At 43.1% G+C, this 24,374-nt stretch overlaps 1 protein-coding gene across 1 annotated transcript in view; it reads right to left on the bottom strand.

Annotated features, from left to right (window-relative positions):
• Positions 1-24,374, bottom strand: part of fam228a (family with sequence similarity 228 member A) — a 68,992-nt gene that overhangs the window by 27,907 nt on the left and 16,711 nt on the right. The window contains exons 4-5 of the mRNA XM_085997085.1: positions 23,000-23,182; positions 22,836-22,916 (exon numbers count right to left, since the gene is read on the bottom strand). Of these exons, the coding sequence (XP_085853211.1) occupies positions 22,836-22,916; positions 23,000-23,182 (264 nt within the window). The remainder of the gene's footprint in view (positions 1-22,835; positions 22,917-22,999; positions 23,183-24,374) is intronic.

Raw genomic sequence — 24,374 nt, 5'->3', positions numbered from 1 at the left:
CTGCAAGTTTCCTAATTTCTTCCTGTATTATGTTGCATTCTTCCTCAATCTTAGCTATATCCACACCCCCAGTCTGGTATCATCTGCAAATTTTGATACTGAGTTACTTAATCCCAAGTCCAAAACGTTAATGTAAACTTTAAATAACTGTGGTCCCAGCACTGATCCTTGTGGAATACCGCTTTCTACCATCTGAATAACTACCCTATACCCCTACTCTCTGCTTTCCATTTTTTAGCCAATTTGCTATCCATTCAGCTATTTGACCTCTGACTCCACATGCCCTAACCTTTGTCATGAGCCTACCGTGTGGTACCTGATTTTTTAGAAAATCAAAGTATATGACATCTATTGCATTACTCTTGTCTACTCTTTCTGTTACCCGTTACCTCTTCAAAGAATTCTATCAAGGTATTTAAGCATGACTTAGCCTTTCGGAATCCAGCTGACTTTTTAAATTATATTTTCTGTCTCTAGATGTTCTATCACTTCTTTTAGTATAGATTCCAATATCTTTCCTATAACTGACATTAAGCTGACTGGTTTATATTTCCCAGGTTTTCTTCTATCTCCCTTTATGTATATAGGAACAACATTAGTTGTCCCCCCAGTCCTCTGGCACTACCCACTCTCCTATGGAACTTTTGTACATATAAAGACTTGCATTTATATAGTGCCTTTCACGACCACCGGACATCCCAAAGTGCTTTACAGCCAATGAAGTACTGTCACTGTTGTAATGTAGGAAACGCGGCAGCCAATTTGCACACAGCAAGCTCCCACAGACATCAATGTGATAATGACCAGATAATCTGTTTTAGTGATGTTGATTGAGGGATAAATATTGGCCAGAACACTTGGGATAATTCCCTTGCTCCTCTTCAGAATAGTGCCATGGGATCTTTTACGTCCCCGAGAGAGAGCAGATGGGGCCTCGGTTTAACGTCTCATCCAAAAAACGACACCTCCATCAGTGCAGCGCTCCCTCAGTACTGCACTGGAGTGTCAGCCAGATTTTTATGCAGAAGTCTCTGGAGTGGGGCTTGAACCCACAACCTACTGACTCAGAGGAGAGGGTGTTACCAACCGAACCACAGCTGACATTTAAACTAGTGTCTTTGCTATCTCCTCCCTAGTTTCCTTGAGTATTCGTGGTTGCATACCATCCAGACCTGGGGTTTTATCCTCTTTTTGTTTTGCTAGTGTGTCAATTATTTTCTCCCTTTCAATCCCAACGGTATTAATATTCTTTTGAAGCTGATCCTCTAGTGAACTGTTTAGTAAAAACTGAGGTGAAGTAGTTATTCAATACTTCTACCATTTTTCTGTCATTACTTGAGAGTTTATCTTGCTCATCCTTTAGTGGCCCCATCCCTACTTCAATTTTCCTTTTGTTACTTATGTCTCTATAGAACATATTCCTTCAAAATTTGATTTTATAACTTCTCTTTGCCTTCCTGATGTTTTCTTTTAATGTTCTCTCCAAAGTTCTTTGTATTCCCACTTGTCCTCCTCTCCTTTAGTACCTAAGGGGTCGATTTTCATTAAGCTGTCGGGAAGGAGGCGGAACTACAACTTTCGGGTTTTAGTCCCACCTACATCGACGTCCGGCCAATCCACGCGATTTCCCTTGATTGACCTTGTTGAGCCCGCCCAGCGGGCTCAGCAGGCCAATTAAGGGCCACCCGGCAACAGATCTTGACAGATGAAATATCAGTGTTTCACAGCTGTTTGAAGCTGTCAAACACTGACAGTCTGACTTATAACCTGAGTCCTTCTACACAGACTCAGTTAGAACTCTCACCATTGAGAATCCCACACGACACCCCTCAAAATAGGGATTAGGCTAAAAACTGCCTGTTAACAGGCAGTTAATTAGCACTAATCCCTTCCCGCCTCGAGTCGGCAGGTCCCAGTGCGGGGCGAGTACCCGCCTCCTCTGAAACTTACGTGGAGGCGGGTTTTGGGCGGGATGGTGTCGGGACCCCCGATTTTGGGATTTTTGCCCTCCGCCCGCCTAAAAGCCCGCCTCACGGCACACTGAAAATCTAGACCTAAGTCTTTCTCTTTAAATTAAATTTTTCCTTTTAGTTCTTTACTCATCCACGGTACCCCATAATTAGCTTGCTTCTTTTCGGCTTTTAGTGGAATACATTTCTTTTGAACACTACTGATTTTCTGTCTCTCTATTTTTCAAAATTTTAGCTTTAGTTCCGCCCTCATTTCCTCATAATTTGCTCTTTTCCAATCTATTACCTTAGTCTTTCATAGAGGCACAGAAGGAGGCCATTTGGCCCATCGAGTCTCTCGCTGCAGAGGAAACCAGTCAGTCCCATTCCCCCGCTGTAGCCCTGCAAAGTGCCTGTAATGATCAGTAACATGTCATTCTAGAATGGTACACTAGGTGGAGCTGTATGTTTAGTAGTGGGCTACCCACAAGGCCATAGTCAAGATGGATGCCTGTACACTAGTCCACATGGCTGAATAAATAACTAGCTCAAGCTAGCTGTTCATAATGAAAACGTCTATTTATTTATGAACATAACATGGTACCAGGATTGGTAATATCTGCTGAATATTGTGAAACGCGACATGGAGAATTTGAAGCTACCGGAGGGTTTGAAACTCACGGGAAATGTCGACTGCAATTGGCGGAATTTCAAACAACAATTTGAACTCTACATTGCTGCCATCGGGTTCGGTACGATACCAGACGCAAGGAAAATAGCGTTACTGCTCACGGTTGCAGGCCCGCAGGTGATAGAGGTATTTAATACGTTTGTATTTGATCAAGAGGAGGACAGAGAAAAAATGGACGATATGCTAAAGAAGTTTGATACACATTCTTCTCCCAAAAAGAACGAGACCTATATGTGTTCCGTTCACGGACACAGCAGCAAAAGGAGACTTTTGATAGCTTTGTGACTGATCTGAAACTGAAAGCACAGACATGTAATTTCTCTGAACTGAAATCATCCATGATTCGTGACCAGATTGTGTTTGGTATTCATGATAACAAAGTCAGGGAACGTTTGTTGAGAGAAACTGAACTAACATTGGAGGATGCTGTGAAAATATGCCATGCCAGTGAGCTAGCTCAACAGCACGCAAAGACTTTCAGTGAAATTAATAATAATGCAACTGTAATGAATGACTGTGCTGCTGTCGGTGCTGTGTCCTACAAGGGGAAGAAACATGGGCAGAACAGAAATGCAAAGCAATCGGAGGATGGAATTTTAAATGGTAAACGCTGTGGTTACCAGCACCAGACAAGACAATGCCCAGCGTTTGGAAAAATGTGCACAAAATGTAATGGAAAGAATCACTTTGCCAAACAATGCTTTTCAAAAGTAAAAACAAAGAAAGGGCAACAAGTCAATGTGATTGAGGACACTGATTTCAGTGAGACATTTTTTGTAGGAATGGTGTCATATGACAATATAGAAAAGGATACAGAAAATGTGCAGCCCTCAGGAATGGACAATGCTGAACATAAAGTTAATGCAGTAAAAGAGGACAAATGGATGATGCCACTGCAGGTAAATAGAGCATTAGTTACATTGAAACTAGACACTGGGGCAAAAGCAAACTTAATCAGTATGAGTGACATTAAAAATATGAAAGAAAAGCCCAAATTACAGAAAAAGTCAGTACTACTGAAGAACTATAATGGACAGAAAATAGATAGCTTAGGTGTATGCAGACTTAAAGTGACAGTCAAAGACAAAGTGCATCTCATGTTTTCTGTTGTGGCTGAAGGACTTGATTCACTATTAGGTGACAAAGCTTGTGAGGACTTAGAACCGGTCAAGAGAGTCTACCGTATAAACTGTGCCATAAGCAAACCAGATGACTCTGGATTCTGTAGTGAGTAATTTCCAGGATGTGTTAAAAGGATTTGGAGTTCTACCATTCACTTACAAGATCCAGCTAAAGCAGGATGCTCAGCCAGTGGTACATGCTCCACGAAGAGTTCCAGCACCCCTGCGTGACCGGCTCAAGAAAGAACTGGACAGAATGACCACACTAGGAGTCATCAGGAAAGTCGAAGAGCCAACAGACTGGGTTAACTCCATGGTATGTGTAAAGAAAAAGAACAATGATCTAAGAGTATGCATGGATCCAAAGGACTTAAATGCAAACATAAAACGTGAACACTACCAGATTCCCAAGCGAGAAGAAATCACCAGTGAAATGTCAGGTGCCAGATACTTCACAAAGTTCGATGCCTCACAAGGATTTTGGCAACGAAAACTGGGTGAAGAGAGCACCAAATACTGTACCTTCAATTGTTTCCTCAGAATGCCTTTTGGGATAATATCTGCATCTGAAATCTTTCATAGAGCAATGGAACACATAATGGAAGGTCTGGAAGGAGTTCGGGTCTATGTTGATGACATCATCATCTGGGGCTCCACACTGAAAGAACACAATGAGAGACTGACTAAAGTGCTACAGAGCATACGCCGGAATGGACTGAAGCTCAACAAAGCCAAGTGTCAGTTTGGCGTCCAGGAAGTCACTTTCCTAGGAGATAATCTACCTGGTGAAGGAATAGAGCCAGATATGGAAAAAGTAAACGCCATACTCAAAATGCCCTGACCCACTGACAAAAAAGGAGTGCTACGCATCATGGGGATGATAAATTTAATTGACAGTCTGTCTGCGAGACCTGCTACATAAAACAAATGAGTTCGCATGGACAGAAAGACAAGAACAAGAGTGGATGAACCTCAAAACAGTGCTGACAACCACACCTGTACTCACCTTCTTTGATCCAACAAAGAGAATCAAAGTGTCAATGGATGCATCAAAAGATGGCCTAGGTGCGGTCTTGCTACAAGCAGAGGGTGAAGATTGGAAGCCTGTTGCCTATGCCTCCAGGTCTATGACTGATTCTGAGTGTCGATACGCCCAGATTGAAAAGGAATGTCTAGGCTTGGTAGTTGGACTAGAAAAGTTCCATGGCTACATATATTGGCTTCCCACCTTCACAGTTGAGACAGACCACTGCCCACTGGTTGCCATCATAAAAAAAAAATCTGAATGAGATGTCTCCAAGGATTCAACGACTCATGATGAAGCTGCAAAAATATGACTTTGAACTGATCTACACACCAGGCAAACACATAGTGTTAGCAGATGCACTATACACCAGGCAAACACATAGTGTTAGCAGATGCACTATCCCGAGTACCCACAATGAGTCATGTGAGCTCTACTGAGGAAGACGTGGATGTTCATGTGAGTATGGTTACTGCTGCGCTGCCCGTGTCAGACACAAAATCAAATAGCAGAAGAAACAGTAAAAGATACAGTGTTACAAACAGTAATAGAGAACATTCATCATGGTTGGCCAAAAGGTTCCTGTCCAAAGTACTATCACATCAGGTCAGAGTTAAGTGTCGCAAGTGGACTATTACTAAAACAGAACAGAATAGTCATTCCACAGGCTCTACGTCAAGACATGCTCAAAAGGATTCATGAGGGACACCTTGGAATTGAAAAATGCAAAAGGAGAGCAAGAGACACTGTTTATTGGCCTGGCATAAGTAAGGACATTGAGAACATGATAGATTGTTTCTGACGTGTCTCACATTTGCCTAACACAAACACACATCAGACTTACCTGTGCTGAGAAGATCCACACGTGAAGTAAAAAAGCCTGATAGACTTAATCTTTGAGTACAAAGAAAACTATAATAAAAGAATGAAAAGCTTAGAGTTCATAAAGCGTTGAAAATCTGTTGACTGTTGTGAAGATGTTTATGTCGTTATGATTAGGGTTGCAAAGGGGTGGAAAGTTTCCGGGAAATTTCCGGAAATTTTCCACAGGAAGTTTAGCTTGGGAATTTTGCCCAAAAAAGCATATGCTAGCATAATATTGGTTTTTTTGTATTTTTTTTTTTCCGCACAGGTCCTCTCTTAATTATTAAGATTCCATCTCTGTTAGTAATTTTAAGGAATTTCTTAATCAATATATGTTTATCTTCTTACTTGGCTTGTTTTAATAATTACAAGTTTTGTGTGTGTGACTGTGAACAAATGTGTCCTGATTGGTTGGATGGATGAGCGATTAGCTCCCTCTATTTGTAATATTTGCATATCAAATTGTGATTGGCCTGCAGGCATCTGTAAGACTACTATAGTTTTTTTAAGATCCAGGTTAGGGACACACAGGCACATACATTGCTGATGAGCTGAAAGCGGTCATCAACGATCTTGGATCACAAAAGATCTTTGCAGTAGTTACTGAAAATGCTACGAATATGAAGGCTGCTTGGGCTCAAGTGGAGGAGGCCTACCCTCATATTACGTCTATTGGGTGCGCAGCTCATGGGCTTAACCTGCTCCTCAAGGACATCATGGGTTTGAGAACCATGGAAGCACTGTACAAGAGAGCCAAGCAAGTTGTTAAGTATGTCAGGGGAAAACAGGTAGTTGCAGCAACCTACAACTCCAAGCAAATGACAAAGAACAAGAACACCACACTGAAGCTGCCCAACAACACTAGATGGGGTGGTGTTGTCATAATGTACAACAGCCTTCTGGAGGGTAAGGAGTCGCTGCAAGAAATGGCAATATCCCAGTCTGGGGATATGGAAACCACCATCAAGAAAATACTGCTGGATGATGTGTTTTGGGAGAGAGTGGTTAGCAGCCTTAAACTACTCTCACCAGTAGCATCTGCAATTGCTCAGATTGAAGGAGATGACGCTGTCTTGTCAGATGTTCTCAGGCTTTTTACTGATTTAAAAGAACAAATCAGCATTGCCCTACCCACATCCCTGCTGCTCAAAGCAGAGGAGAAGGCAATTGTTCAATTCATATAGACGCGTCAAGAATCTTGTGTCAAGCCGATTCATGCTGCAGCATACATGCTGGACCCAAAGCATGTTGGGAGACCAATACTTTCTGGAGAACAGATCAACAGCGCTTACAGTGTGATTTCTACCCTCTCACACCATCTCAATCTGGATGTGGGCAAAGTTCTGGGAAGTCTGGCAAAGTTCTCTACCAAGCAAGGTCTTTGGAATGGGGATGGGATATGGGAATCATGCAAGCATATCAGTGCACATACCTGGTGGAAGGGACTTTGTGCATCTGAGGCCCTGTCACCTATTGCATCGGTGATGCTCCAAATCCCACCTTCATCAGAGGCCTCTGAACGAAACTGGTCACTTTTTGGGAATACGCATACAAAGGTACGCATACAAAGGTGCGCAACAGGCTGACTAACAAGAGAGTGGAGAAACTGGTGGCTATCTGGGCGAACCTACAACTTATTGAGCCAGATACAGAAGTGTCCACCACACAGCTAGACACTGACACAAAGGAGGAAATGGACACGTCAGAGTCAGAGAAATGAGGAGTAGAAGACTCAGAAGACTCATGAGTAGAAGACTCAAAGGGACAAAATAAGGACAAATTACAGGCTAAATAAGCTGACGCTCTTTTTGTTTTATTTTAGATGGGTCTTTTTTGTGGGGGTTCAATAAAGTTCAAAATTATAACCTAAATAAAGTTTTGAAAGCCTGTTTTTATTTGTATGGAACAGTATGTCTATTTTGACGACAAAGATAATATAAGGGTTAGAGACAAAAACCATCAGTGTGTAAAAAAACTCTAAATTCCCGAAAATTCCCATGGAAAGTTTCCTCTTTTAAAAATTCCCAGAATTTTGCAACCCTAGTTATGATTGATTGATATTGATTTTGTTTAACCTCTAAGAAAGGGGAATGTAATGATCAGTAACATGTCATTCTAGAATGGTACACTAGGTGGAGCTGTATGTTTAGTAGTGGGCTACCCACAAGGCAGTAGTCAAGATGGATGCCTGTACACTAGTCCACATGGCTGAATAAATGACTAGCTCAAGCTAGCTGTTCATAATGAAAACATCTATTTATTTATGAGCATAACAGTGCCTATCCAGTGTCCGCTTCCACCACTTCCATCGGCAGCAAGTTCCAGGTCCTCACAACTCGCTGCGTAAAAAAGTTTTTCCTCACGTCCCCCCTGTATCTCTTGCCCAAAACCTTAAATCTGTGTCCCCTAGACCTTATACCATCAACTAGTGGGAACAGCCTTTCCCCGTCTAACCTATCCAAACCCGTCATAATCTTGTACATCTCTATGAATTCACCTCTCAACCTCCTTTGCTCTAATGAAAACAAATCCAGCTTCTGCCACCTGTCCTTGTAGCTAATATCCCCCAACCCCAGAACCATTTTGGTAAATCTCCTCTGCACCCTCTCAAGGGCCTTCACATCCTTCCTAAAGTGTGGTGACCAGAACTGGACATAATACTCCAGTTGTGGCCTAACCTTCACTGTCGCTGGGCCAAAATCCTGGAACTCCCTTCCTAACAGCATTGTGGGTGTACCTACACCATATGGACTGCAGCGGTTCAAGAAGACGGCTCACCACCATCTTCTCAAGGGCAATTAGGGATGGGCACTAAATGCAGGCCTAGCCAGCGACGCCCACATCCCATAAATGAATTTTTTTAAAAACAGGGCTTTATAAAGATTCAGCATAACTTCTCTACTTTTGTACTCAATACCTCTATTTATAAAGCCCAAGATCTCATATGCTTTACTAATCACTCTCTCAATATGTCCTGCCACCGTCAGGGGTCTATGCACATTAACTCCCAGGTTCCTCTGTCCCTGCACACTCTTTAAAACGGTGCCATTAAGTGTATATTGCCTCTCCCTGTTCCTTCTGCCAAAATGCATAACCTCACACTGAAGTGTATGTGCCTTTAAGAGCCCCCCTGTGTACTGTAATGCTGGTAATGGCCACTCGGGCTATATAAGCCTGTATATTGTGTTGTATCAGTTAGTTCACCTCCAGACTTTGTTCAGTAAACACCTGTGAAACCAACTCCTGCCTTCAGTGTCTCTATTACCTACACGGACATAAATTTACCTTGTTGACGGACCATCAACCCCTCATCTCCATATTCAACCCTAAAAAGGGTGTTCCCATTATGACAGCGCAAAGGCTACAGAGGTGGTCCCTTTTTCTAGGGGCACACCAATATGACATAGAATACAAAGGATCAAAACAGCATGGGAATGCTGACGGTTTATCGCGCCTACCGTTGCCAACCATAGAAGAGGCACCTACAGTAGACCCAGTGGAGATGTTTCACTCTACCATAGTCGAATGTCTACCCGTAACAAATTCTGCCATTGAAAGGGAAACGAGAAATGACCCGACACTCTCACGAGTCTACGATTTAACAGTGAAGGGATGGCCAGCACATGGCGAACTACTGTTGCCAGCATTCTCGCAAAGAAGAGAACAGCTGTCAGTGTGCCGAGGAACCTTGATGTGTGGATCCAGAGTGGTGATTCCACCCAAACTCCAAGATAAAGTTCTAAAGGAGCTTCATGAGGGGCATCTGGGTGGAGTGAAAATGAAGAACATAGCCAGGGCGTTTGTATGGTGGCCAGGTATCGATGGAGACATCGAAGAAATGACCAAGAGCTGCCTAGGATGCCAGAAGGTCCAAAACGCTCCACCACAAGCCCCTCTACATCCATGGGAGTGGCCCTCATCTCCATGGCAAAGGGTACACATCGACTTTGCTGGTCCATTTATGGACTCAATGTTCTTAATCGCGGTTGATGCACACTCCAAGTGGCCGGAGGTAATAAAGATGTCCTCCACCACCACGGAAAAAACCATCACAGTATTAAGGACCATATTTGCCAGGAATGGGCTGCCTGAACAGATCTGTTCTGATAATGGACCGCAATTTGTGTCCGAAGAATTCAGGAAGTTCTTAAAAAACAATGGGGTTAAGCACTACACGTCCGCCCCATACCATCCCACCACCAATGGATCGGCTGAAAGGTTTGTCCAGACCTTCAAGAAGGCCATAAAGGCCATGGGCAATGAAGACATAAAACTTCAGCATAAGGTAGATAACTTCTTGTTTGCATACAGGAATGCAACACATATGGTTACAAACCAAACTCCCGCCATGATGTTCTTCAATAGAAGCCTAAGATGCCGGCTGGATTTGATCAAGCCAAACATCAGAAGGGACGTGGAGAACCGGCAATTTCAAGGCATGAATGAAAGGCCAACTAGAACCTTCCAGATAGGTCAACAAGTTTTGGCCCGGGACTACCGTACCGAGAAATGGCAGCCTGGAACTATTTGCACACGACTAGGACCGCTGATGTATACCGTGGACATTGGAGAAAGCATAATAAGGCGCCATGCTGACCAAATCATAGAGTCATCCGAAAAGGGACAACTTACACCACAACTCTATACGCCTAATGATGAAATAGAGATACCCATAGTATCTACCTCCGATCCGGTGATACTGGAACCAGATGAACCCGACACTGGCATTCATGCCGAATCAGCCTTGCCAAAAGAACCTACTACACCACCGAGGCGTTATCCGGACCGAGTCAGGAAGCCTCCAGAGAGACTGACTTATAATTAATTAACTGCAGCAATATGTAGATTATTGTTCTTGTAACATGTAATTAATGATTACTTAAAATATTATGTACTGGTTGGCTAAAAGGGGAGGAATTGTAGTGTATGTGCCTTTAAGAGCCCCCTGTGCACTGTAATGCCGGTAATGGCCACTCGGGCTATATAAGCCTGTATATTGTGTTGTATCAGTTAGTTCACCTCCAGACTTTGTTCAGTAAACACCTGTGAAACCAACTCCTGCCTTCAGTGTCTCTATTAACTACACGGACACAACACACACTTCTCTGTATTAAATTCCATCTGCCTATTCTGCTAGCCTTTCTATGTCCTGTTGCAGTCGATTGGCATCATCCTCACTGTTTGCCACACCCCCAAGTTTGGTGTCATCAGCAAATTTAGAAATTCTACTTTGTATTCCAATATCCAGGTCATTTATATATATATCAAAAAAAGCAGTGGCCCCAGCACTGACCCTTGGGGAACACTACTGTCTACCATCCTCCAGTCTGAAAAACAGCCATTTACCACAACTCGCTGTTTTCTATCCTTAAGCCAATTCCTTATCCAAGCTGCCACTGACCCACTTATTCCATGAGCCTCAATTTTGTTAACCAGCCTTCTATGTAGTACTTTGTCAAATGCTTTCCTAAAATCCATGTAACCAACATCCATTGCATTCCCTTCATCGATCCTTCCTGTTATTTCATCAAAAAATTCAATTCAATTAGATTAGTCAAACATGATCTGCCTTTTATAAATCTGTGTTGAATCTCCTTAGTTAACTTAAACCTCTCCAAGTGCCTGTTAATTTTTCCTTGATTATTGTTTCTAAAACTTTACCCACCACTGATGTTAAACTGATCGGCCTGTAGTTACTAGGATTGTCCTTACACCCTTTCTTGAACAATGGTGTCACATTTGTCACTTTCCAATCCTCAGGCACCTCCCCCGCATCTAGGGAAGATTGGAAAATTATGGCAAGCCCTTCCACTATCTCCTCCCCCAATTCCCTTAGCAATCTGGGATGCAAGCCATCTGGACCAGGTGACTTATCCACTCTAAGCATACCCAGCCTTTCTAGTACATCCTGTCTATCAATTTTCACCCCTTCCATTGCTTCTACCTTTTCCACTGCTACCGATATTTTGTCAGCATCCACCTCCTTAGTAAACACCGATACAAAGTACTCATTGAGTAGTCCAGCCTTGCTCTGTGCCTCTAAGCCTTCTTTGTCGCGAATAGGCCCCACCCTGCCTCTGACTACCCGCTTACTGTTTAGAAACTGGTAGAAGATTTTTGGGTTCCTTTTTATGTGAAACGCCATTCTACTCTCATATTCTCTCTTTGCCAATCTTATTTCCATCTTCACTTCCCCTCTCAACTTATTGTATTTGGTCTGGTTCTCCCATAAAGAATTCACCTGACATGCATCATTCACCCTCTTTTTTTTGTTTCATCATCTTCTCTATCTCCCTCGTCATCCAAGGAGCCCTTGAAACATAGAAACATAGAAGATAGGAGCAGGAGTAGGCCATTCGGCCCTTCGAGCCTGCTCCGCCATTCAATGAGATCATGGCTGATCATCCAAATTCAGTACCCTGTCCCTGCCTTCTCCCCATATCCCTTGATCCCTTTAGCCTTAAGGAATATATCCAACTCTTTCTTGAATATACTTAATGAACTGGCCTCCACCGCCCTCTGTGGCAGAGAATTCCACAGGTTCACCACTCTCTGGGTGAAGAAATTCCTCCTCATTTCAGTCCTAAATGGCTTACCCCTTATCCTTAGACTATGACCCCTGGTTCTGGACTCCCCGGCCATCAGAAATATCCTTCCTGCATCTAGTCTGTCCAGGCCTGACAGAATTTTATAGGTTTCGATGAGATCCCCTCTCAATCTTCTAAACTCCAGTGAGTATAAGCCCAATCGACACAATCTCTCCTCATAAGTCAATCCTGCCATCCCAGGTATCAGCCTGGTGAATCTTCGCTGCACTCCTTCCATGGCAAGAACGTCCTTCCTCAGGTAAGGCGACCAAAACTGCACACAATACTCAAGGTGCAGTCTCACCAAGGCCCTGTACAACTGCAGCAAGACATCCTTGTTCTTGTACTCGAACCCTCTTGCTACGAAGGCCAATATACCATTTGCCTTCTTAACCGCCTGCTGCACCTGCATGCTTACCTTCAGTGACTGGTACACAAGAACACCCAGGTCTCTTTGCACTTCCCCTTCTCCCAATCTATTGCCATTCAAATAATAGTCTGCCTTCCTGTTTTTGCCACCAAAGTGGATAACCTCACATTTATCCACATTATCGTGCATTTGCCATGTTTCTGCCCAATCACCCAACCTGTCCAAATCGTACTGGAGTTTCACAACATCCTCCTCACAGCATACCCTCCCACCCAGCTTTGTCGTCTGCAAATTTGGAGATATTACATCCAATTCCCTCGTCCAGATCATTAATATATTTTGTGAACAGCTGGGGTCCTAGGACCGATCCTTGCGGTACCCCACTAGTCACTGCCTGCCACTCGGAAAACGACCCGTTTATTCCAACTCTTTGCTTTCTGTCCGCCAACCAGTTCTCTATCCAAGTCAATACCTTGCCCCCAATCCCATGTGCCTTAATTTTGCACACTAATCTCTTATGCGGGACCTTATCGAAAGCCTTCTGAAAGTCCAAATACACCACATCCACTGGTTCCCCCTTATCTATTTTACCAGTTACATCCTCAAAAAATTCCAGTAGATTAGTCAAGCATGATTTACCTTTTGTAAATCCATGTTGACTTTGTCCGATCCAGTCACTGCTTTCCAAGTGCTCTGCTATTACATCTTTTATAATGGACTCTAGCATTTTCCCCACTACCGATGTCAAGCTTACCGGTCTATAATTCACCGCCTTTTCTCTACCACCTTTTTTGAATAGTGGGGTAACATTAGCTACCCGCCAATCCATGGGTACCGTTCCAGAGTCTATCGAGTTCTGGAAGATGACCAGCAATGCATCTACTATTTCTAGGGCCACTTCCTTAAGTACCCTGGGATGTAGATTATCAGGCCCTGGGGATTTATCGGCCTTCAGTCCCATCAATTTTCCTAACACCATTTCCCTACAAATACTGATTTCTTTCAGTTCCACCCTTTCATCAGACCCTATGTTCCCTGGCATCTCTGGGAGGTTATTTGTGTCCTCCTTTGTGAAGACAGAACCAAAATATGTATTTAGTTGGTCTGCCATTTCTTTGTTCCCCATTATAAATTCCCCCGATTCTGACTGCAAGGGACCTACACTTGACTTCACCAATCTTTTTCTCTTCACATATCTATAAAAGCTTTTACAGTCAGTTTTTATGTTCTCTGCAAGCTTACTCTCATATTCTATTTTCCCTTTCTTAATTAATCCCTTTGTCCTCCTTTGTTGAATCCTAAACTGCTCCCAATCCTCAGGATTATTGCTTTTTCTGGCCAATTTATATGTCCTCTCCTTGGACCTTATGCTATCCCTAATTTCCCTTGTTAGCCACGGTTGGGTCACCTTTTTTGTTTTATTTTTATGCTAAACTGGGATGAACAAATTCTGTAGTTCATCCATTCGGTCTTTGAATGTTTGCCATTGCCTATCCACCGTCAACCCTTTGAGTGCAATTCCCCAATCAATCCTACCCAACTCGCTCCTCAGACCATCGTAGTTTCCTTTATTTAAATTGAAGACCCTAGTCTCCGAGTCAACTACTTCATTCTCCATCTTAATGAAGAATTCGATCATATTATGATCGCTCCGACCCAAGGGGCCTCGTACAACAAGACTGCTAATTAATCCTTCCTCGTTACATAATACCCAGTCTAAGATGGCCTGATCTCTGGTTGGTTCCTCGACATATTGGTCCAGGAAACCATCCCGTAAACACTCCAGGAATTCCTCCTCCACAGTATTGTTACTAATTTGGTTGGCCCAATCTATATGTAGATTAAAGTCACCCATGATGACTGCTGTGCCCTTATTGCCCGCTTCTTTAATTTCCCTTTTAATGCCATCCCCAACCTCCGCCTTACTGTTTGGAGGTCTATAAACCACTCCCACTAACGTTTTTTTCCCCTTAGTATTTCTCAATTCTACCCATACAGATTCCACCTCATCAGAGCTAATATCCTTCATTACAATTGTGTTAATCCCTTCTTTAACCAGTAATGCTACCCCACCTCCCTTTCCTTTTTGCCTATCTTTCCTGAATATCGAATACCCCTGGATGTTGAGTTCCCAGTCCTGGCCTTCCTTGAGCCACGTTTCTGTAATCCCAAACAAATCGTATTTGTTTACTTCTATTTGCACAGCCAATTCATCCACCTTATTACAAATGCTCGTCGCATTAAGACACAAAGCCTTCAGGCTTGTTTTTTTAATGCTCTTAGACCTATTAGAATTATTATTTACTGTGGCCATGTTTGATTTAAACCATTGATTTCTCTGACTGCCACTTTTGTTTTTCTCCTTCCTATATTTTGCTTTTATCCTTGTTTCCCTTTCCTCTGTCTCCCTGCTCAGGTTCCCAACCCCCTGCCATTTTAGTTTAAACCCTCCCCCACAGCACTAGCAAACACTCCCTCTAGGACATCGGTTCCAGCCCTGCCCAGGTGCAAACCGTCCGGTTTGAACTGGTCCCACCTCCCCCAGAACCGGTTCCAATGTCCCAGGAACTTGAATCCCTCCCCCTGGCACCATTCCTCTAGCTACGTATTCATCTGAAGTATCCTTCTATTTCTACTCTGACTAGCATGTGGCACTGGTAGCAATCCTGAGATTACTACCTTTGCGGTCCTGTTTTTTAATTTATCTCCTAACTCCCTATATTCCGCTTTTAGGACCTCATCCCACTTTGTACCTATATCGTTGGTGCCTATATGCACCACGACAACTGGCTGTTCACCCTCCCCTTCCAAGATGTTCTGCAGCCGCTCGGAGACATCCTTGACCCTTGCACCAGGGAGGCAACACACCATCCTGGAGTCTCGTTTGCGGCCGCAGAAACGCCTATCTATTCCCCTTACAATTGAATCCCCTATTACTATAGCTCTACCCCTCTTTTTCCTCCCATTCTGTGCAGCAGAGCCACCCCTGGTGCCAGGAAGTTGGCTGCTGCTGCCTTCCTCTGATAAGCCATCACCCCCCCCAACAGTACTCAAAGTGGTGTATCTGTTGGAGAGGGGCATGGCCACCCCTGCACTACTTGCCTGCGCCTAGTACTCTGCCTGTTGGTCACCCGTTCCCTTTCTTCCTGTCCAACCTCTACCTGCGGTGTGTCCAACTCCGTAAATGTGCTATTCACGATGTCCTGAGCATCGTGAACGCTCCAGTATGCATCCAATCGCAGCTCCAGTGCCGCAATGCGGTCTGTCAGTAGCTGCAGCTGGATGCACTTCCTGCACACGTAGTTGTCAAGGACACAGGAAGTGTCCGAGTTCCCACATATCGCAGGAGGAGCAGATCACGGAGCCCGGCTGTCCTGCCATGACTTACCCTTTAATTAATTGAATTTAAATTAAATCAATCAATCCCACTAATTACACTACAGTTAACTTGTTTACCAACAGTCCCTGCTACACTAGAGAGACCTTAGAAACTATAAACCAGAGTTGAAGTTTAAAAAAAGAGAGAAATACTCACCAATCACTTAGATTTAGTTCCCTTACCCTTCCCTCTTGTTGGAATGTACCTAGCTTGTACTTGGAACATCTCCTCCTTAAAGATCACCCATTGTTCCATTCTAGATTGTTCCTTGCTCCTCTCCATTGCTAATCTAAATCTTATGATACGATGACCAGTCGTACCCAAGTGTTCTCCCACAGACACTTGGTCAACCTGGCCCACTTCATTCCCCAGCACCAGATCCAGCAATGCCTCCTTCCTAGTTGGGCCAAGAAAATTCTCCTGAACACATTTCAGAAATTCCTCCCCCTCCTTTCCCTTTACCCCAGCATTATCCCAATCGATATTTGGGTAATTAAAGTCCCCCAATATCACCGTGCTATAGCTCGTGCATATCTCTGCGATTTCCCTGCAGATTTGCTCCTCTACCTCCCTCTCACTATTTGGAGGCCTGTAAAATACCCCCAATAGCGTGATCATACTTTTTTGCTCAACTCTAACCAAATAGGTTCTGTCCTTGTCCCCTCACGAACATCGTCCCTTTCCAACACTACAATGTCTTCCTTAATCAGCACTGCCACCCCACCTCCCTTTTTACCTTCCCTATCTTTTCTAAACACCTTGTACCCTTGAATATTAAGTGCCCAGTCTTCACCGTTTTTAAGCCACGTTTCTGTTATTGCCACAACATCATATTGCCACACGACTAATTGTGCTTGTAGCTCCCCAAACTTTGTGCATCTATGTACATGCATTCTAAACCCATTTTTCAATTTTTTGTAGTCTTTTAGTCTGTTCCGATCTAATATGGTACTACTTCCGCCTCCAGTACTACTTTCTTCTCTTGTACTATCCAACACACTCGCTCTTTCATGCACCTTATTCCTCTTTTCTACTCCTATATGCTGGTGCCCATCACCCTGCCAAGCTAGCTTAAACCCTCCCCAACAGCACGCGCAAACCTCCCCACAAGAATATTGGTCCAGGCTCTGTTAAGGTGTAACCCGTCCAGCTTGTACAGATCCCACCTTCCCCAGAAACGGTCCCAATGCCTCAGGAATCTAAAGCCCTCCCTCCTGCACCATCTTTCCAGCCACGCATTCATCTGTTCTATCCTCCTATTCCTGTACTCACTAGCACGTAGCACTGGGAGTAATCCGGAGATTACTACCTTTGATGTCCTGCTTTTTCATTTCTCTCCTAGCTCCCTAAACTCTGCCTGCAGGACCTCATTGCTCTTTCTGCCTATGTCGTTGGTACCGATATGGACAACGACCTCTGGCTGTTCACCTTCCCCCCTCAGAGTGTCCTGCAGCCGCTCAGTGACATCTTTGCCCCTTGCACCAGGGAGGCAATATTCCATCCTGGAGTCACGTCTGCTCCCCTAACTATCGAATCCCCTACCACTATTGCTCCTCCACTCTTTTTCCTCCCCCCACCCCCCAGAAAAAGAATACTGATTGGAGAGCGAGATGCACTCCGGGACTCCTGCACTACCTGCTGGGTGGTCACCCATTTCCTCTCTGCCTGCATACTCTTAAGCTGCGGTGTGACCACCTCCAGAAACGAGCTACCTACGTAACTCTCAGCCTTGCGGATGTACCGCAGTAACTCCAGTTGCCACTCAAGCTCTGAAACACGAATCTCGCGCTGGCGTAGATGGTGATACATCCTGCACATGTGGTCATCCAGGCTACGCAAAGCATCCAGGACATCCTACATGGCACAGGATGTGCACTCCACGGGACTGAGCTGCCCTGCCATGCCTCTATTTAATAGACTAAGAACTAACAGAAATAAACAAAGCTTAAAAAAAAATCCACTCACCAGCTACTCACCAATCAGCTCCTTCCCTTGTGCAGATGTCACTTTTTCGGATTCTGCCTCTGTTGAGCTGCTGCCTCTCTTGCTGTGCTCCCGCTGTGGTCTTGCCCAGGTCCGTTGCCTCCACTTCCTCTCATGCTCTTTACAGCGGCACTGCTCCCACTCCTCTCGCACTCTTTGTCCTATGTCACTCTTGATCCGAATCTTGAACTTGACTACTACTATGGACGTGATTACTACTAAGATGCTCTCCTACCTGTTCTGTTTCATTGCCCATTACAAGATCTAGCAGTGATTCTTTTCTTGTTGGACATCTTACATGCTGATTGAGAAAGAAGTCCTGTATACACTGTAAAAACTCGATTCCTTTCTCTACTTCTTCCTGCCAGTTCATTTGGGGGTAGTTGAAATCTCCCATGATTATTATTCTGTGCCTGCTACTTACCTCGTAGATTTGTCTACATATTTCTTCCTCCAATATCCTTCCACTATTTGGTGGTCTATATAGTATACCCCTATTACAGTAATGGGTCCCTTCTTATCTTTTAACTTAATCCATATGGATTCTTTATCTATCTTACTGCAAGCTACATCTTTTTTTCTACCGCCATTATGTTATCTTTAACCAGTACAGCTACTCCACCTCACCCCTCCTTCTTTCACTTTCCTTCCTAAATGTCTTATACAGTATCCGGCATTATTTAGTTGCCAATCCTGTTCTCTATGTAGCCATGTTTCAGTCATCCCTACTATACTAGATCCTCTCTACAAATACTTCTGATGTAAATGTCCCCTTCTCCCTTAATATATATCTAAAATATATTAAATCTTCCTATCTACAAAACATTACTTCCTATTGTCATACATCACACTTTTGTGTCAACTTTTCCAACATAAATTCTTATATCCATATTTATAATGGTAATTACCTATGAAAACGTAACACATTGTAATTAGGTCCTCCCGCCAGCCATCGCGGTGTAGTACCTCAGTTTTGTCTCAACCAACTCTGGGCTTATACTGCAGAAAAACTCCTACTCTCCAAATAACTCCATTTCTCTGCTTCCCAAACTGCTCTAAGTTTTGCTATTTAACTATAAATAGTAATAAATTAAAGTATATAAAAATAAGGACATTATATATGATTTTAAAATGTGGACTGAATTATTCTGCACACCCTGGTCCAATTAACCCCACCCTCTAACCCAGGGGTTCTCAACCTTTTTGTTTCTGAGGCTCCCCTCCCATGTTATAAAAGTTTCACAGAACCCCTGTAACACAACACAACTTTAAAAAAAAGAGTGGCTCCTGTCACGTGGTAAAAACCAGCAGCAAATTTGCACACAGCAAGATCCCACAACAGAAAGTCAGATGGATCACCATATGTGATGTGCACCTCACCTCCAGACTCACTGCACAATGTAAAAATGGTGTGTGTGTACACACACATGAAAAGGTCAACTTGAGTGATGCCCCCGGGACCGCGAGTTTACAGCAGTGGTGGCAGCAGCAAGCAGTTTGATCAGCCGCCTGTGTCATGCTCGGCTCTGTAAATAGCTGCCACAGACAAGCAGCGATCAGCCGCATAAAGCGCGTAAGGTGAAGTCAGCCTAACATTCGCCAACACTAATTCTCGGCCCATTACCCCACAAAACAGACATCAAACCCCACCGCCCTGTTGCTCTGCTTACCCAATTTAAACATGGCGGGCAGGAGAGCACATGCCACGTGGCCTGCCAGGTAAGAAGCAGCTGCCAACGGTCACTAACAGATCTGGGGGAGGAGAGGGGGCGGAGTCTCCTCTCCTCCAACATCAGCGGCGGTAGTACATCGGCCCAACCCTGCATCGGTGCACTGAATTAAATTATCTTTTTTGGAGGTGGGTAAAGAAATATATAGCCTATTTCGACGTCTCTTTCTTAGTAATAAACGAGGCACCTCTGACATAGTTAGTGATCAGTCTCGTTCTTTTTTTGTTGACCCTGCTCGCAGAATGGGATTTTTTCAAAGATTTTATTCTTGAAAGATGCCGATTTGGCAGATCCCTTGAAACCTCCTTGTAGATTCCTGGGGCTGGGGGTGGGGAGCGGTGGGCAAGAACATGGCAGATGGAATATAATGTGGATAAATGTGAAGTTATCCATTTTGGTAGAAAAAACAAAAAGGGAGAGTATTAAACAAAAAGGGAGAGTATTTCCTAAATGGTGAAAGATTGGGGAATGCAGATGCTCAAAGGGACCTGGGTGTCCTTGTACATGAGTCACTGAAAGTGAACGTGCAGGTGCAGCAAGCCATTAGGAAGGCAAATGGTATGCTGGCCTTCATCACAAGAGGATTTGAGTACAGGAGTAAAGAAGTCTTACTCCAATTATATAGGGCCTTGGTGAGACCACACCTGGAGTACTGTGTACAATTTTAGTCTCCTTACCCAAGGAAGGATATACTTGCCATAGAGGGAGTGCAACAAAGGTTCACGAGATTGATTCCCGGGATGGAGGGACCGTCGTATGAGAAGAGATTGAGTAAACTAGGCCTGTATTCTCTTGAATTCAGAAGAATGAGAGGGGATCTCATTGAAGCATACAAAATTATTACAGGGCTTGATAGGGTGGATGCTGGGAGAATGTTTCCCTTGGCTGGGGAGTCTAGAACCAGGGACCACAGCTTCAAGATAAATGGTAGGCCATTCAGGACTGAGATGAGAAGAAATTTCTTCACACAGAGGGTGGTGAATCTTTGGAATTTTCTACCCCAGAGGGCTGTGGAGGCTCAGTCATTGGGTATATTCAAAACAAAAGTTGATAGATTTCTGACTAGTAAAGACATCAAGAGATATGGCGATAGGGCCGGTGTTAGGGAATATAATATTTTAATAACATAGATTTTAATATGATTAAACTAATGATTTAAAGAAATCTGATTATGCTTAAGCTGACCACATGCCAAAGGATGGTGTGATGTATCAGATCCAATCACAGCTGGTAACGTCACATCGGCTGACTTAAAAACTGAAAACAATGAAAATGCTGATTTAGCTTAAACTGTGAAAGTGCTGATCTTAGCTTAAAACTGAAAGTGATGATTCTGCTTAACTAGAGAACAAAGGAATGATTGATGTACCAGAGATCCAATCAGTGCGATGTAGTTGAACCAACCATAGCTCTGCATGCATGCTGCTGAGCCAATGGTAATAAAAGGGGGCGGGTACATCTGCTGCTGTATAAAAACCAGCCATTTTGAATATGATGTTAGTTGCTGAAGGAAGTCAAACAGTGTAAATCAAGTGATGCAATAAATCGACTATTTAAAACTTACCACCGGACTCGCAAACTTTTATTTTAGTGTGTTGACCTCAGATCAGGGTGGTCCACTGAAATTAATTACCCGCTCTAACAATTTGGCGCTGCGAGCAGGGTTGCTGAAGGGAGTTGAGGCAGAAGATCAGCCATGATCTCACTGAATGGCGGAGCAGGCCCGAAGGGCAGAATGGCCTACTCCTGCTCCTCTTTCTTATGTTTTTATGACCCATCCAAATCTTACCACCATCTACAAGGCTCAAGTCAGACATGTAATGGAATATTCACCACTCGCCTGGATGGGTGCAGCTACAACAACACTTCAGAAGGTTAACACCATCCAGGACAGAGCAATTAGTTTGATTGGTGACCCTGCCACTGGACTCCATTTTGACACCATCCATCACCAGCACACTGTGGCTACACTATGTATGTATTATCTACAGGATGCACCTCAGCAACTCAACAAAGTTACTTCGTCAGCACCTCCCTCCCCTGTGATTTCTACCACCAAGAACAAGAGCAGCAATGTTATGGGAACCTCCAGTCACACACTATTCTGACTTGAACATGTATCACATTCCTTCATCATTGCTGCATCAGAATCCTGGAATTCCCTACCCAACACCATAGTGGGAGCATTGTCACTACAAGAACTACAGCAGGTCAAGGAGCAGACCCATTACCACCTTCTCAGGGCAACTAAGGATTGGCAATAAATATGACCTTGCCAGCATCGACCACATCCCAAGAACATATAAAAAAAACACACACACACACAAGTACATGAATAAAGAATAAATGACTGCAGCAGTATATCATGTTTCTACAGAAAGCAAGCTAATGCAACTTTCTGGCCATAAGAATATTTTACCCGTGAAGGTAGCATAACAGTTAGCAAAGTCATGAATCTATAGATATGTTCCAACAATATATGACTAAAATACACTGAACCCTTAAACAACACTGAAATAAACCCTCAATATGTATATCAATAGGGAAAAATGTATCCAAAATAAATATATAGCTATGGTTTGATTGAAACTCTAAACTAATGCCAGTGATAGGTGCATATTGGTGAAATCCATTAGGCTATGTTAGAGCACAACAATTCATGACAATAACATCATGGCTGCTGCCTTAGAGATCCCAAAGCACAATACAATGCTTAATTCATTTAAGAACAATTCATGACATTTCTTAGTCTTTGACATCAATTGGAATATATCAATTATGGAAGTCAAATCGTTTCTACATATCAGACGCTATTGAAATCTAGTACTGGAGATCCAAGAATATAGACCCAAAACGATCATTTGTGTCACTGCGGATAGGCTTTGAATAGTCTTGTGAAATCGTGCTGCATACCATAGAAAAGGAGTTTTAGCAAAACAAAATGTCAGCAGCGTAGTCTTTCAGATTAAAGTAAAAGCTATGCCATTGGAGTGAATAGGCTACATTCTGGAATAGATTTTGAACAGACTAAAGCAGTATGCTGTGGTCTCATGTTGTCCCAACAATGTGTCACATAAACTGCAGTGCAATAATTACAGCAAGAACCAAATGCTGTAAAAATCATCTAAAGACTGTACCTTAAATCTACGAGGTTTGCACAGATGGAGGACAAATGGATTGTAGTCATCTGGATTATAATCTTCCAAAAACACAGGTTCCTATTAAAAGAAAGATAGTTTAATGTTTCTGTGGATGAAAGTTATATTATAAAAATAGATCGGATATAGTTGTCAAATAGTACCTTTTTATTGCAGTAATCGAAGTACTGTAACATTGAAGCACGTGTTCTTTCAATTGACTGGTTTAATACTGCTTTGACTTTCCACTGCATTGGTTCATAAACACATTCATTCCATTTCTTGTACAGCAGCTCTTTCTTTCGCAAGCTTAGCATATCCTTGTAGGCCAAATATTTATCCAACTCCTAATGAAAGGCAGAGACAAGAAAAAAATTTATAAAAGAAATAACTATTTGTCAGTACAGGTACTCAGAATCTACTGTTATTATATTTCATTACTTTTGTACATGTATGTGTACAACACATCTGGACTTGAATTTAATAATGGGTAACAAAATAGTTCATCCAGCATGCTAGCTAAGTGCAGTTATCATAGGAACAGCCCATTTAGCCCCTTGAGCCTGTTCCTGCCATTCAATAAGATCATTGCTAATCTGTATCCCAACTCCATTTGCCTGCCTTTGATCCATATCCCTTGAAACTCTTCCCTAACAAAAATATATTGATCCCAGTCCTGAAAATTTCAATTAACCCAGCATCTACAGCCTTTTAAGAGACAACTCCCATCAGAATCTTGCATCCTTTGCGGTTTCTTAGTTCTACCCATAGTGTTTCCACTGCCTAATCGTCTTTACTGAAATCCTTTCTTTCTACTGCTGTAATTGTGTTTATCATCAATATTCAGACTACTACTCCTTTCCCAATTACCCTGTCCTTTCTATAGATCCTATAGTGTAGAATATTTAGCACCCAATCTTGCACAGCTTGTAGCCAGGTCTCTGTAACTGCTACATCCTACATTTTAAGCTGAATTTGTGCTTCTAACTCATCTGTTTTATTTCTTATACTACGTGCATTTGTCCTCAATTTACTCATATACCCTTATGCTGTTTTTCCTCATGCTTTTTGACTTATCACATGTTTTTGCTGGTGCTCTGAACATTTAATATATTTTTATTTTTCATCACTCCTGTTTTTTTTAATAACAGGTTTTATTATTACTTTCCATATACTTTTCTGTTCCCAAAGTATTTATATTGGGCCGGAATTTGCAGCTGGTAATACTGGCGAACTAACAGCGTTCGCCATTATTACCCCTTTGAAACTGACTGCAAGTTCAGGATGTAGTGCTTGCGCATCTAAACATGGAAATCCTGAAGTTGCGGTCAATCATTCACTGCTCCGACACTGGCTGCACTGTGGCACGCCAGCAACAGCCCCCCGCCCCACCCCACCCCCCCATACCAAGAAATCAGTGAAATGGACGAACACTTGGGCTTTTCCGTGGTAATATCACTGTTAAATACCCCATTAAATCTTAGGCCTTGTTGGATTAGGTGTAACTGGGGTTTTAACAGCGTATTGACTGCTAAGCAA

This window comes from Somniosus microcephalus, chromosome 9 (assembly GCF_052327205.1).
Source record: "Somniosus microcephalus isolate GS21.2 chromosome 9, FLI_Smic_1.0, whole genome shotgun sequence".
Classification (NCBI taxonomy): domain Eukaryota; kingdom Metazoa; phylum Chordata; class Chondrichthyes; order Squaliformes; family Somniosidae; genus Somniosus; species Somniosus microcephalus.
This window is presented reverse-complemented; position numbering and strand designations above follow the sequence as displayed.